This window comes from Balaenoptera acutorostrata, chromosome 4 (genome assembly GCF_949987535.1).
Source record: "Balaenoptera acutorostrata chromosome 4, mBalAcu1.1, whole genome shotgun sequence".
NCBI classification, from domain to species: Eukaryota; Metazoa; Chordata; class Mammalia; order Artiodactyla; family Balaenopteridae; genus Balaenoptera; species Balaenoptera acutorostrata.
Window position 1 is genome coordinate 82,300,676 of NC_080067.1, and position 14,195 is coordinate 82,314,870.

The window sequence follows — 14,195 nt, forward strand, 5'->3', positions numbered from 1 at the left end:
CCCCAGAGGTGACTAGTGACCTGGCCCCAGGGGCTCTTGTATGGGGCTGGGCTCGTAGCCCACAGCCACTAGACAGCCACAGGGTAAGTGCTGGAGAAGGCCTGACTGTTGGGGAGCACCAGGGCTTTGCACTGAGTTGGTGACGGAAATGGGCCCCCCTGTGTGAACTGGGGAGACACGAGGGGGCCGTGCTGCTGCACTCCCCTGCAGACCTCGGTGCCCAACTTGGGGGTGACCCAGCTTGTCCTCCGTCTGTCCAGATCATCAGTGAGGATCGGTTCAGGCAGCTGGAAAAGATCAAGACCATCGGCAGCACCTACATGGCCGCCTCGGGCCTCAATGACTCCACCTATGACAAGGTGGGCAAGACCCACATCAAAGCTCTGGCTGACTTCGCCATGAAGCTGATGGACCAAATGAAGTACATCAACGAGCACTCCTTCAACAACTTCCAGATGAAGATTGGTGAGCCCGGCCCGGAGTCCCAAGGGCTTGTTGGGACTCCCACCCACCATCCCCCATGCCGCCACCATGACCCGATCCAAGCAGAGGCTAACACTGCAGTGTGTCCCTGCCCGAGGGGTGGGGGTAGGCCCCCATCACACAGCAGAGTTCTCCCAGGGCCTGGAGGTGCCTCCTCTGCATGGTGGTAAGCACTGGACACCCTCTTTCTGAGTTCCCGCCTCTCCCACTCACTGTGCCTGCCAGAAAGGCTTTGTAGGGGGATGCTGTGTGCCAAGGGCAGAGGGGCCCCCGGTGGGAGAGGCAGGAACTCAGAGAGAGGTTATCGCTGAGCTCCAAGTGGTTTCTGTGCGCACGTGAGCAAGATCTTCTAGGTGCTGTGAAAGCTCTTCTGGTCTACGCAAACTCGGGAAAGAAACGGTGAGGATGTGGAGATAAGTCCACGTATCTTCCCTGGATCCCTTCTTTGTCAAATGCTTTGGCCCTCGCTGGGTGGCTTTGAGGAGCTTCGTAGATGCTGTGGTGTCCTGGAGGCAGGGCCGCTGCGGGAGAGAGTGGGGAGCTCTGAGCAGAGGCCCTGGGTCAGTTTCAAAACAGGCAGAGCCATACTCTACTTGTTCAGAAAATCTTTGAACCAAAACCCTATATAATTTTTTTCATTTTTTGTATTAATTTTATTATTTTATTTCTTAATTGAAGTATAGTTGATTTACAGTATTATATTAGTTGCGGGTGTACAACATAGTGATTCAATATTTTTATAGATTATACTCCATTTAAAGTTATTATAAAATAGTGGCTATATTCCCTGTGCCGTACACCTTTTGGTATTCAATTTTGTTGTTTTATTACCCCAACCTTTTATTCTGACACGTTTCAACTCTACAGAAGAGCTGAAAGAATAGCGCAGGGAAAACCCACGTACATCAGCACACTTGCCTGTTCGCTCCCCTACTATACCCACAAAATGATCTCAGAATCACAGCTCTGACTGTGTTGCTTGATAAGGTTCAAGGTGTCTCAGCAGTTTGTTTTTTTAGCACGTATCTTGCCAAGGATGCCCAGGCTTTCAGAGTAAGAGTTCCGTTTTCAGAAGAAACTGCTTTGTCAAGCATTGCTCTCTCCTCCTTCTGAGGATGGTGGAGGTAAAGAATGCTTTCCAAAAGAGCAGGCCTTTGTTCTTGTCAAAATTTTAATGTATGATCGACCCCCCCTCCAAGAAATATCTCAGGCCAAAAATTATTCAGATTTCAAATTTTTTAACAAAGGAACAGAGATTCACCAACAAAAATACTGGTATTTCAATTCTAAAAATTAGCACATTAGACTGAAATATTGGATTCCTAAAAATCAATATTGTGATCATGAATGTCCTCAGGAGACCTTTCGTTCTGGCCCGAGTGTTGGGAACTGGGCTTTCCCTGAGGAGCTGGCCGTGTGGGCCCGTGGACACATGCCTATGGACTGGACCAGGTTTTCGTTTTGCATCGGCTGTTGGAAAGCCAGACCAGAGCCAGCTGGGGGCCTGCTTTAACTGACGGGCAGCCTGTGCTTCTGTGTTAATGTCACTCTTGGTTTCCTGTGATGTTGCCATTCTTATTTTCCTTTCACCCCATCTCCCTCACCCGCATTGATCTGCACTTTTCTCCCAGTGTGTACTTATTTCTGTGAGCTGCCCCAGCTCCTTCATTGGACCAGGACTGGGGACTGAGTGGCAGGCAGATAAGTAGCTGGGCAGGCAGTTGGGAGCCTTGTGTGGCAGATCCCGTCCTACAGACTCAGGAACGTCTTCCCTGGGGAGCGTGGCTTTTGGCCAGTGAGGGCGACAGTCCAGCCTGGGAATAGCACGTGAGGTAATAAGGTACATGTGGTTTGATGGGACCAAAGAGGAGGGTCGTGGAGGGAACAGTTTTGAAAACTGATGACATTTCTGACTTAGTGAGTGACCAAGGGGTGTATGTGGGAGCTTCTGCTGTGTTTGTGGTCCTGCCGCTCACACACAAGAAATAGTTAAGCAACAGCGAGGCTTAATAAGGCCCAGTGTGAGAGACAGTTTATGTAATAGGAGGGAGCACCCTGGGGCTTGGAGATGGGGCAGGACATGTCTAGCGAATGCCGGTTGAGGCAGATGTGTCCAGGAAAGACTTCGCCCGGAGAGAAGGAGGAAGGACGCTTGAGGTGGAGACCAGCACGGCAGAGGCTCAGGGGCAGGGTTGCCCAGTGTTGTCTTGGGCGGGACTGGGAAGGCGGACAGACCGGAGCAGAAGTGTAGGAGAGAGATGGAGAGGGAGAGCCCATGTGGACGGTGCTGCAGCATCACCGCCCCGGCTCAGAGGCCTGAGGGAGGATTACCTGGAGAGAGGAGGCTCTGGGCGCAGGGAGGTGGGTTAGGAGGTAGGTTCTAAGAACGAGAATGGTGGCACCCCTGAAACAAACAGAGGAGCAAGGAAGAAGAAAATGGCGGGTCTGGTATATTGAGTCTGAATTGAAGGTGAAAACTTAAATGCCACCGAGAGAGGGGGAATTAAGGAAAGGCAATCAGACAATGCAAGAGGTTAACTGGAAACTTTGAAGAGGGCAGTCTAGCGGTGGATTTGCAGGAGCTGAACGTTGCCTGGGTGGCGAGGACACAGGAGCAGCGGCTATGTGAATGGGTTCCTGTGGTCTCAAGTTAGCAAGCATGCAATAGGAGCAGAGCAGTGGCAGCTGTGGGGTTAGGCACAGCCTCAGGGCGGGAGGACCCTGGGTGTCTTCAGGCCAAGAGTCAGGCGGAGAATCTGCCGAGTGTCGAGGGAGGAACGGTAGTGAGGGCGGGCAGGGCAAGCGTCAGTCTGAACCCTGATGAGCATTCTGACTTCTGTCCCCTGCAGGGCTCAATATCGGCCCCGTAGTGGCTGGGGTGATTGGGGCCCGCAAACCTCAGTACGACATCTGGGGCAATACAGTGAACGTGGCCAGCCGCATGGACAGCACCGGCGTGCCCGACCGCATCCAGGTGAGTGCAGGAGCGCCCACGTGGGGACCTCTGTGTGATGCTAAGTGGTCTTCCAGCAGGCCGCCCACTGTTCCCAGTCAGAATTTCTGCAGCCAGATTTGAGGGTGATGGGGCAGTTGGCGCTGGTATCTTGGAAGCTTGGAGAACACAATTGTGTTTTGGTCCGTCAGTACCTTGGACAGATCTTCTACCCTGTGCAAAGCCCTCTACTGGCCACAGAAGGAATGGGGGAGATGAGGGCAGCCAGCTGCAGATGCCAAGCCAGGCATGCAGAGCGGACACGAGGCGGCCGCAACGAGCAGGGTCTTGCCAAATGGAGCCCACGGCACTCAGGGCCTAGCTCTGAGAACCAGACGAGGCCACTGGTCCCGGGATGGTGCTCCCACCAGCCTCAACAGCCAAGGGGCCTGGCCAGAGACCTGGAGACTTTCTCCTCTCTTCATCCTTTGCGGCTGGTGCTTGTGATTCCCAGGCCTGCCGCTCTTCAGCTGCTTTTCTTTGTTTTTCTCAGGCCTTCCTTGATTCTTTCTGCTCCAATCTGACACAGAGAGGCCCCGGACTGGGCTCTAGGCCGGCACCCCCGGGTCCCTGTGAGGCTGTGGCCGGTCATTTAGCCTCCCCGGCCTCGGTTTTCCCAAGTGCAGACTGGGCCATTGTTAAGGTCCTTGCTCACACTGACGCTGCTTAACTGGCCCCTAACTTCTCTCCCCTGGGGGGGACCTCTGAACAAAGGGGCTGACCCCAGCACAGCCCTGGCTGGCCTGTGGGTGCTGCCTGAGAGCCCTGGCCAGATGGCCTTCTCTCACCTCCATCCCTGTGCCAAAGCGGGGGGCGGGGGAAGGGACAGCAGGATGGGAGTGAGGGTCCTGAAGGGAGATGGGGAGACAGGATGAGTGTTTACAGAGCCTCCAACCCCACCCACAGACAGGTGTGAGGGGCTCAGTCAGTAACCGCACGACAACCCAGCACCTCGCCTTTGCGTGGGGCTTACCTTTCACGGAATATGCTGCCCCCTCCTCCCTGGTCCCACAGCAGGCGTGTGATGGGGGCGCTGGCGGGGGGTGGGTGCTGGCTATGCTCGGAAATGGCTCTTGGATCACCTTGTGGTGAGGCATTAGTCGTCCTGCTCCTCCTGTGCCCCCTGCTCTGGCCCTTCGCCCTGCAGTAGTGCTGTGTCATTACTGAAACCACCTGTGAGTTCCCCTCTTTGTTCCAAAAGCCAAAGCAGAGACAGGCAGCACCATCTGAAGTGAATCCGGGCTCTAGCATTTATTAGCTACGTAACATCGGGCAAGTGACTTAGATTTTCTGAGCCTGAGGTCATAGTTCTTACCTCACAGAAGGATAAAATGAGATCAGCAGTGGTTCTCCAACTGTCTGTGGTGAAAAACCGGTTTCTAGAACTTTCTGATCACTCAGGAGTGAGACGTTGGTAAACCCTTGGGCACTGATTGTGGGGAGTCAGGCGGCTGTGAGCTCCTGAGCGCCTCCCCTCAGCGTCTGCGTTTCTCCCACTGTGGACGGTGACAGGCAGTTTGTGGGCCGCAGGCGTGAGGTGCTCGCCACGCCACGCAGCAGGGGTGGGCGCTGCCGTCCTTCCGGTTTCTGAGGCCCTTCGCCGGACGAGCCGCCCCGCAGGGACACGCCGCCCACCCTTCCGAGTCGGAGGCAGTCAGGGCTCAGGTCATGGATGGCCTGTCCTCTCTCCTCGTTTGCCTCCTAGGTCACCACAGACATGTACCAGGTGCTGGCCGCCAACACGTACCAGCTGGAGTGCCGGGGTGTGGTCAAGGTCAAGGGCAAAGGCGAGATGATGACATACTTCCTCAACGGAGGGCCCCCGCCCAGTTAGCAGCCGCCGCGGACGCCAGGCAGCCTGGCCTCCAGAGAAACGGCGGAAGCCTCGCTCCAGCCCACGAGGCCGCCCTGAGATTTTCCACTTTGACTCCAGAAGCAGCTTCTGCCTTGGCGGGCGGGCGGTCTCCGTCCCAGGCCTCGGGGTGCCAGCGTCCTGCGAGCACCAAGCTGACCAAAGATGTCTCCCCCTGTAGTAGACGCCGCCAGACTCGATCGGAATCTCGTTTTCTAACGGGTGCTGTTGCGGCGCGTGCGCGGGCGGAGAGGCGCCGCTGGAGGGGCCTGGGCGCGCGGCAGCCCCGTGTGCGGGGCCGCGGGAGCACGGCCTCGGCGGGCGGGAGGCGGCGCCACCTGGCCCCGGGCCCTGGGGCTGCTTTTCTATGTGAGCCTTTAAACTTCAGAGCGAGGCCGCGGCCCTGCTCCGTGGTGGAGGGGGCCCCGGGCGGGAGTGCTGGCTTTGGAGGGACCGAGGCCTTCCTCGCGGGCTCCTCCCACACCCACACACACAGCCGGTGCCCCCTGGAGGGGGCAGAACTGCGAGGGGGAGGCCAGAGGCCCCGGAGCAAGGAGTGGTGGTTCTGAGAAAAAGAAAATATTTATTAAATAAAACAAAACACGTTTCTGTGCCCTTCTTTAGACTATGCTAGTTGTATGCGTGTAAGAAACCCACAGGCAAAGCAGGATGCCACTGGGGAGGGAGGGCGGGGACCCCAACTTGTCTTTTTGTATTTTTTACTTTGTATTATTGAAAACCTTGGAGATCTAACAAATATACCAAATTCTATATTTTGTAAATTCTCTATATTAGAAAACAGCTGTGCACAGCAGGGCATTTGTGCTCATTTGTACTGTACGTATGTCAATGTACTGGAGTGTGTGTGTGTGTGTTTATGCTGCGGAACTGGTCTCATTCAGGACACCTGTTTCCCTCACTTAAGATTTCCCCAGGTCCAACCAGAACAGTGAGCATGTCCTTTCGGGGTACCATAGGTAGGAAGATGCATGCACACAGTACCCCACCTCTCTCCCACACACACACACATACATACACACACACACATATACACACACACAAACATACACACACACACCACTTCCCCTAAGTAAAATGCAAACAAAATGAAAAGAAAACAAAAGCTTCTTTCCCATCTCAGGCCAAGTTGGAATCAAGGGAAGCAGCCTCAACCTGCGGTGGACAGTTCGGCCACCCTCCAGCCTTCCACTCCCTGAGATGTCAGTGTTTGCTGCCTGCAGAGAGGCAGCTCCTGCAACTGTGAGAGCTCAGCTGGCGTTGGGAGCTCTGCCCGGCTCCTCTGTTGGCCGAGGTGCAGGTGGCTCTCTCAGGAGATGATCCCTCAGACTTGGGGATGTAATGTGCAGCCCTCAGGCAAGGAAAGGGCGGTGGCTTTGCTCTCCACCTGCAAACCAGAGGAAAGAGTAGAGGCCAGCTTCAGAGTCCATGGGGCAAAGCTAGCAGAAATCTCATTTTGTCTGATTTTTGTTTTGGGGGGAGGGAGCAGTCAAATATACCAAGAAAAAGCTCTATTTTTTATACCCTATGAGGGAGGCATTTGGGAAATGATATACTATTACAGAGACATATTCAAACAGAATCCTTTGGTCCTGTGCCCAGATCTTCTTGTTGCTTCTCAGGGCAGCATTATTCTCGCCTCCAACATGGGCTTGAAGGAGGTGAGGAGGCAGCTATATGCCAGCTGTGAAATGTTACTTTGATGCCCACCTGCAGCACCTCTCACTGGACACTAGCACCACCCTCCCCTTTCCACACACTGTCTCCCACCCCAGTTTGAACACAGCTCTGAGAAGCAAAGCTTATGGACCTAAAACTGGCAGCCTTAGTCTCTCTGTGCTTTTGCTGCTCCAGCCTCTGAATTCTGCATCACGCCTCTTGCATCTGTCACGAGGGGCTGGCTATCTCCATGGTGTTGTATTCAAGTCCCTGACCCCTCCATATGGCCCGCCAGTGGTGCTGGGTTTTCATTTTGCTCCCAACCTGAGTAATGTGTGTGCTGAGTTTCTCCTGTGTTTCCCCTGTTGGTCATGGCCTCCCTGGCCTTGTGGGGACCCATCCTCTCCATCCCGGCAGTGACTGGTGGCAACGTGTAGTGCTAGCTCTTCATTCCCTCCAAGGGGTGTGCACACTTTTTATCCCTGCTCTTGCAAAAATGAATACAATTATGATTTCCCATGGAAATTGAAAAGTCTATTTAACTAATTTAACTATTAAACACTTTCACTGGTAACGTGTCCTGGTCTGATTTGCATCTTGGGCCGTGGGCCTGGCTCCAGCTGGAAGAACAGTGCACCCAGCACAGGAGAGGCACTGCAGAGGGAGCCTCAGAGGGTGGAGAGCGCCCCTGAGTGGGCACAGCGCACTGCTGTGGCGAGAATGTCAGCTGAACACTGCAGTCGTTGTAGCAGCAGGTGGGAGAACGCTGGTGACCTTGGACTGGTGACCTTTGACATGCCAGGGTGCAGGAGGCTGAGGGATGGAGAGATGAGGAGAGGGGCCAGGGGTGAAGGGGACAAGGGATGGAGGATGGAACCAGAAAAGATCCAGGGTCAAGGGGAGGATGTTTTAAAACAGGTGAGCCAAACATGTTTCTTTGCTAAGGGAATGAAAATTGAAAATACAAGAGGGAACACAGATCATCGAAAGGACCCAAGTAGGTGGCAGTGGGGCAGATGTAGGCAGGAGGTGAACTGACTTGACCGGGATAGCTAAGAACAAGGGCTACCATTTATTAGGCATTCTGTGTGCCAGAGCATGGGATAAGCACCCTACAAATATGACTTCATTTAATCGTCCTGGCCACCGCATTTCACTGATGAAGAAACAGAGAGGCTGAGTTACTTGCTTAAGTCCACACAGCTGGTAATTAACAGATGAGATTAAAGCGGGCCTGTCTGGTAAGCCCACGCAGGGAAGTAAGTTCACGTGTGTCCAGGACTCCTCCTCCCCTGAGAGGAAGGGAAAGGTGGTAGGAAGCCAGGGGACACTTTTCAGCAATTCCCAGCTGCTGCACCCATCAAATGCAGGGATATATTTGGGTTCAGGAAATAAAACCAGAGGGGCTTGGTCAAATTAAATTGAACACAAGTGAAAATGAAAGAACCGTTGAAAGACACTTCACTGGGGTTCACTGCAACAATGGCCACAGATGTGGTAGTCCTGGTCCTAGGCAGGCCTCCTGCCCCAAAGAGAATAGACATCATTAGGAATTCAAATGTGCGTGGTGAAGGATGTAATTGCATAGAGCTAAAGTTTAACTCAAAGATCTTTTCAGGCTGGAGTGAAACCATGGGTAATTGTTAGTCAATTCCATTTCACCTGTAACCTGCCTTCACTAATCAAGGTCATTTTAATTGTTGCTACAAAAGACTTGCGTGTCCTCCAATCTGCATGTAGCCTAAACAATAACATATTGGCCCAGGTTGTTTTCCAGAAACTTAGAGTCAGCTGCTTCTGGTTCAAGCTGAGCTGGTTAAGACTCTTAACCACCAACCCTTCAACTAGGCATGCGCAAGTGACCTTTTAACCGAGCAGAGGCCTGTAGCTTAATTACGCTTGCGCAGAATAAGGATTTTTGCACCTTTTTCCAATCACTTTCCCTACACTCCCCAGTCCTCAAACCGCCCTGCTTCTTTATTGGTTATCCTATATAAATACCCCGAGGCCCTTGCCTTGGGGAGGTGGATTTGAGGTGTGTTCTCCCGTCTCCTCTCTTAGCTGCCTTGCAAATAAACCCTCTGCTGCAAACCTTGGCGTCTCAGCGTTTTGGCTTGCTGTGCTTCGGGGAGCATGAACCTGGTTCCCTAACAGGTTTGGTGAGCCAGCCAGAAGGTAAGTCCAAACGGAGTTTTGCCCATGGTTCATCAGCCCCTTGCCAGTATTGAGAGCCTGTAGACAAGTCCAAGTAGCTGCCTGGGCCGTTTGTTCCAGGGGCCACTTCTCCCACCCCCTACCCTGCCCCGGATTTCCCCAGGGAGGTGCCGCTGACCTCTGGCGCTTAGTTTCGTTTTGCAGCGAAGAAACGGTTTGGAAGATGTCTTTTAGATGAGAAACCTTGTTAAAGAAACATACCTGTGCAAGCCTGACCAGATCATGGGCTGGAGGCCCACCTGGCGGGATTGTGGCAGATGAGGTAAAAGGTTACAGCTACTGAGGGACCCTGTACCTGCATTAAAGGCTTGGGACTCCCGGTTTTGTTTTGGTTTGGTTTTGTCTTGGTCTTGTTTGTCCATGTCTATGTTGGGTTGTCTTACTTATTAAGAACTGGCTATTGGGGATTGAGCTTCTTGGTGACCATAGCAAGGACTGGCAGAAAGATTTTGTTGCTGTGAGCACCTGGCAGTAAAGCACCTTCAAAATCGGCAATGTTAATTCAGTTCCCTCTTGCAGCCTTCTAGGCTGCATTCTCCAAAACTAGGGAGATTTCAGTTATGAATCCATGGAAAAGAAAAAGATGCTATTTTTTGGTAACACTGCATGGCTTTGGGCCTAAGACCAAAATGGCCTGAAAATGGATCCTTAAATTACGATACAATTTTTTTTTTGACTTTTGAATTTTATTTATTTTTTTTATACAGCAGGTTCTTATTAGTCATCCATTTTACACACATCAGTGTATACATGTCAATCCCAATCTCCCAATTCATCACTGACCCCTAGCTTGACCATGTCCTACGAGTTTAATAATAGGTCTGGCATTCTGTGTGCCCCCTCAGGATATGTCTTTTGTCTACACTTTGATTACCAATCTCAGGCCTATGAATGCCTTGACAGCTGGCAGATAGGTAGTATTCGATTACTGGGATTGTGGAAAGGGAATGTTGCCTGCCATTCCAGTTCAAGAATCAAGCTACCAGTTATGACAGCTACTGCCCGTTGCTCCCATGGTGTGCACTGAAGGGAATTCAGTATGGAAAAATAGGATGCATGTTGTGCTTTGGATGATGGCCCTATATAGTAAAGATGCATACCTAAGGAATAATTTGACTGAGCCCAGACTCAAAAGGCCCCAAATAGCCAAAACAATTTTTATTTATTTATTTTTTTGAATCTTTGAATTTTATTTTTTTATACAGCAGGTTCTTATTAGTTATCCATTTTATACACATCAGTGTATATATGTCAATCCCAATCTCCCAATTCATCACACCACCACCACCCCCACCACCACTTTCCCCCTTTGGTGTCCATACGTTTGTTCTCTACATCTGTGTCACAATTTATGCCCTGCAAACCGGTTCATCTGTACCATTTTTCTAAGCTCCACATATATGCGTGAATATACAATATTTGTTTTTCTCTTTCTGACTTACTTCACTCTGTATGATAGTCTCTAGATCCATCCACATCTCTGCAAATGATCCAATTCCGTGCCTTTTTATGGCTGAGTAATATTCCACTGTATATATGCACCACATCTTCTTTATCCATTCATCTGTCGATGGGCATTTAGGTTGCTTCCATGTCCTGGCTATTGTAAATAGTGCTGCAATGAACATTGGGGTGCATGTATCTTTTTGAATTATGGTTTTCTCTGGGTATATGCCCAGTAGTAGAATTGCTGGGTCATATGGTAGTTCTATTTTTAGTTTTTTAAGGAACCTCCATCCTGTTCTCCATAGTGGCTGTATCAATTTACATTCCCACCAACAGTGCAAGAGGGTTCCCTTTTCTCCACACCCTCTCCAGCATTTGATGTTTGTAGATTTTCTGATGATGCCCATTCTAACTGGTGTGAGGTGATACCTCATTGTAGTTTTGATTTGCATTTCTCTAATGATTACTGATGTTGAGCAGCTTTTCATGTGCTTCTTGGCCATCTGTATGTCTTCTTTGGAGAAATGTCTATTTAGGTCTTCTGCCCATTTTTGGATTGGGTTGTTTGTTTTTTTACTATTGAGCTGCATGAGCTGTTTATATATTTTGGAGATTAATCCTTTGTCCGTTGATTCGTTTGCAAATATTTTCTCCCATTCTGAGGGTTGTCTTTTTGTCTTGTTTGTAGTTTCCTTTGCTGTGCAAAAGCTTTTAATTTTCATTAGGTCCCATTTGTTTATTTTTGTTTTGATTTCCATTTCTCTAGGAGGTGGGTCAAAAAGGATCTTGCTGTGACTTATGTCAAAGAGTGTTCTTCCTATATTTTCCTCTAAGAGTTTTATAGTGTCCAGTCTTACATTTAGGTCTTTAATCCATTTTGAGTTTATTTTTGTGTATGGTGTTAGGGAGTGTTCTAATTTCATTCTGTTACATGTAGCTGTCCAGTTTTCCCAGCACCACTTATTGAAGAGACTGTCTTTTCTTCATTGTATATCCTTGCCTCCTTTGTCATAGATTAGTTGACCATAGGTGCATGGGTTTATCTCTGGGCTTTCTATCCTGTTCCATTGATCTTTATTTCTGTTTTTGTGCCAGTACCATATTGTCTTGATTACTGTAGCTTTATAGTATAGTCTGAGGTCAGGGAGTCTGATTCCTCCAGCTCTGTTTTTTTCCCTCAAGACCACTTTGGCTATTCGGGGTGTTTTGTGTCTCCATACAAATTTTAAGATTTTTTGTTATAGTTCTTTAAAAAAAAAAATAATAATGCCATTGGTAATTTGATAGGGATTGCATTGAATCTGTAGATTGCTTTGGGTAGTATAATCATTTTCACAATATTGATTCTTCTAATCCAAGAACATGGTATATCTCTCCATCTGTTGGTATCATCTTTAATTTCTTTCATCAGTGTCTTATAGTTTTCTGCATACAGGTCTTTTGTCTCCCTAGGTAGGTTTATGCCTAGGTATTTTATTCTTTTTGTTGCCATGGTAAATGTCAGTGTTTCCTTAATTTCTCTTTCAGATTTTTCATCATTAGTGTATAGAAATGCAAGAGATTTCTGTGCATTAATTTTGTATCCTGCAACTTTACCAAATTCATTGATTAGCTCTAGTAGTTTTCTGACAGCATCTTTAGGATTCTCTATGTATAGTATCATGTCATCTGCAAACAGTGACAGTCTTACTACTTCTTTTCCAATTTGTATTCCTTTTATTTCTTTTTATTCTCTGATTACAGTGGTTAGGGCTTCCAAAACTATGTTGAATAATAGTGGTGAGAATGGACATCCTTTTCTTGTTCCTGATCTTAGAGGAAATGCTTTCTGTTTTTCACCATTGAGAACGATGTTGGCTGTGGGTTTGTCATATATGGCCTTTATTATGTTGAGGTAGGTTCCCTCTGTGCCCACCTTCTGGAGAGTTTTTTTTAAAATTAGTGTTGAATTTTGTCAAAAGCTTTTTCTGAATCTATTGAAATGATCATATGGTTTTTATTCTTCAATTTGTTAATATGGTGTACCACATTGATTGATTTGCGTATATTGAAGAATCCTTGGCATCCCTGGGGTAAATCCCACTTGATCATGGTGTATGATCCTTTTAATATGTTGTTGGATTCTGTTTGCTAGTATTTTGTTGAGGATTTTTGCATCTATGTTCATCAGTGATATTGGTCTGTAGTTTTCTTTTTTTGTAGTATCTTTGTCTGGTTTTGGTATCAGGGTGATGGTCACCTCATAGAATGAGTTTGGGAGTGTTCTTTCCTCTGCGATTTTTTGGAAGAGTTTGAGAAGGATAGGTATTAGCTCTTCTCTAAATGTTTGATAGAATTCACCTGTGAAGCCATCTGGTCCTGGACTTTTGCTTGTTGGAAGATTTTTAATCACAGTTTCAATTTCTTTATTTGTGATTGGTCTGTTCATATTTTCTGTTTCTTCCTGGTTCAGTCTTGGAAGGTTATACCTTTCTAAGAATTTGTCCATTTCTTCCAGGTTGTCCATTTTATTGGCATAGAGTTGCTTGTAGTAGTCTCTTAGGATGCTTTGTATTTCTGCAGTGTCTGTTGTAACTTCTCCTTTTTCATTTCTAATTTTATTTTATTTTATTTTTTTTCCATTTTAGTTTATTTTTATTATTGGAGTATAATTGCTTTACAATGTTGTGTTAGTTTCTGCCATACAGCGAAGTGAATCGGCCATATGCATACACACATCCCCTCCCTCTTGGACCTCCCTCCCCCCCATCCCACTCAACTAGGCCATCACAGAGCACCGAGCTGAGTTTCCTGTGCTATACTGCAGGTTCCCACTAGCTAACTATTTTCCACATGGTAGTGGATTTATGTCAAATCTAATCTCCCAATTCATCCCACCCTCCCCTTCCCCCGTGTCCACACGTCCGTTCTCTACATCTGCCTTTCTATTCCTGCCCTGCAAATAACTTCATCTGCACCATTTTTCTAGATTCCACATATATGTGTTAATATACGAAATTTGTTTTTCTCTTTCTGACTTCACTCTATATGACAGACTCTAGGTCCATCCACATCTCTACAAATGACCAATTTCATTTTTTATGGCTGAGTAATATTCCATTATATACACATACCACATCTTCTTTATCCATTCATCTGTCCCCAACTTCAGACTATACTACAAAGCTACAGTAATCAAGGCAGTATGGTACTGGCACAAAAACAGAAATATAGATCAGTGGTTATCCATTTTAAATATAATAGTGTGTACATGTCAATCCCAAACTCCCTAACTATCCCTTTTCCCCACCCTTCCCCCCTACCATAAGTTCATTCTCTAAGTCTCTGAGTCTGTTTCTGTTTTGTAAATAAGTTCATTTGTATCATTTCTTTTTGGATTCCACATATAAGTGATATCATATGATATTTCTCTTTCTAATAGTGATCATTCTGAAATGAGCACTTTTTTGTTCAATATTTTATTGACTTATTTAATACAAATAAGTGTAAGTAGAAATAACTAAGTTGTATCTCTTTAAAAGTACTTAGTTT

General features: G+C 48.0%; 1 protein-coding gene across 2 annotated transcripts in view; it reads left to right on the top strand.

Moving 5' to 3' along the window:
• The window catches only part of ADCY5 (adenylate cyclase 5), a 155,954-nt gene extending 148,376 nt beyond the window's left edge, over nucleotides 1–7,578 (top strand). For both annotated transcript variants that reach the window (XM_057545822.1, XM_007175636.2), the window contains 3 exons: nucleotides 261–465; nucleotides 3,333–3,457; nucleotides 5,181–7,578. In XM_057545822.1, coding sequence (XP_057401805.1) covers nucleotides 261–465; nucleotides 3,333–3,457; nucleotides 5,181–5,309 — 459 coding nt within the window. In that variant the 3' untranslated portion in view covers nucleotides 5,310–7,578. The remainder of the gene's footprint in view (nucleotides 1–260; nucleotides 466–3,332; nucleotides 3,458–5,180) is intronic.
• Nucleotides 7,579–14,195: the final 6,617 nt, after the last annotated feature.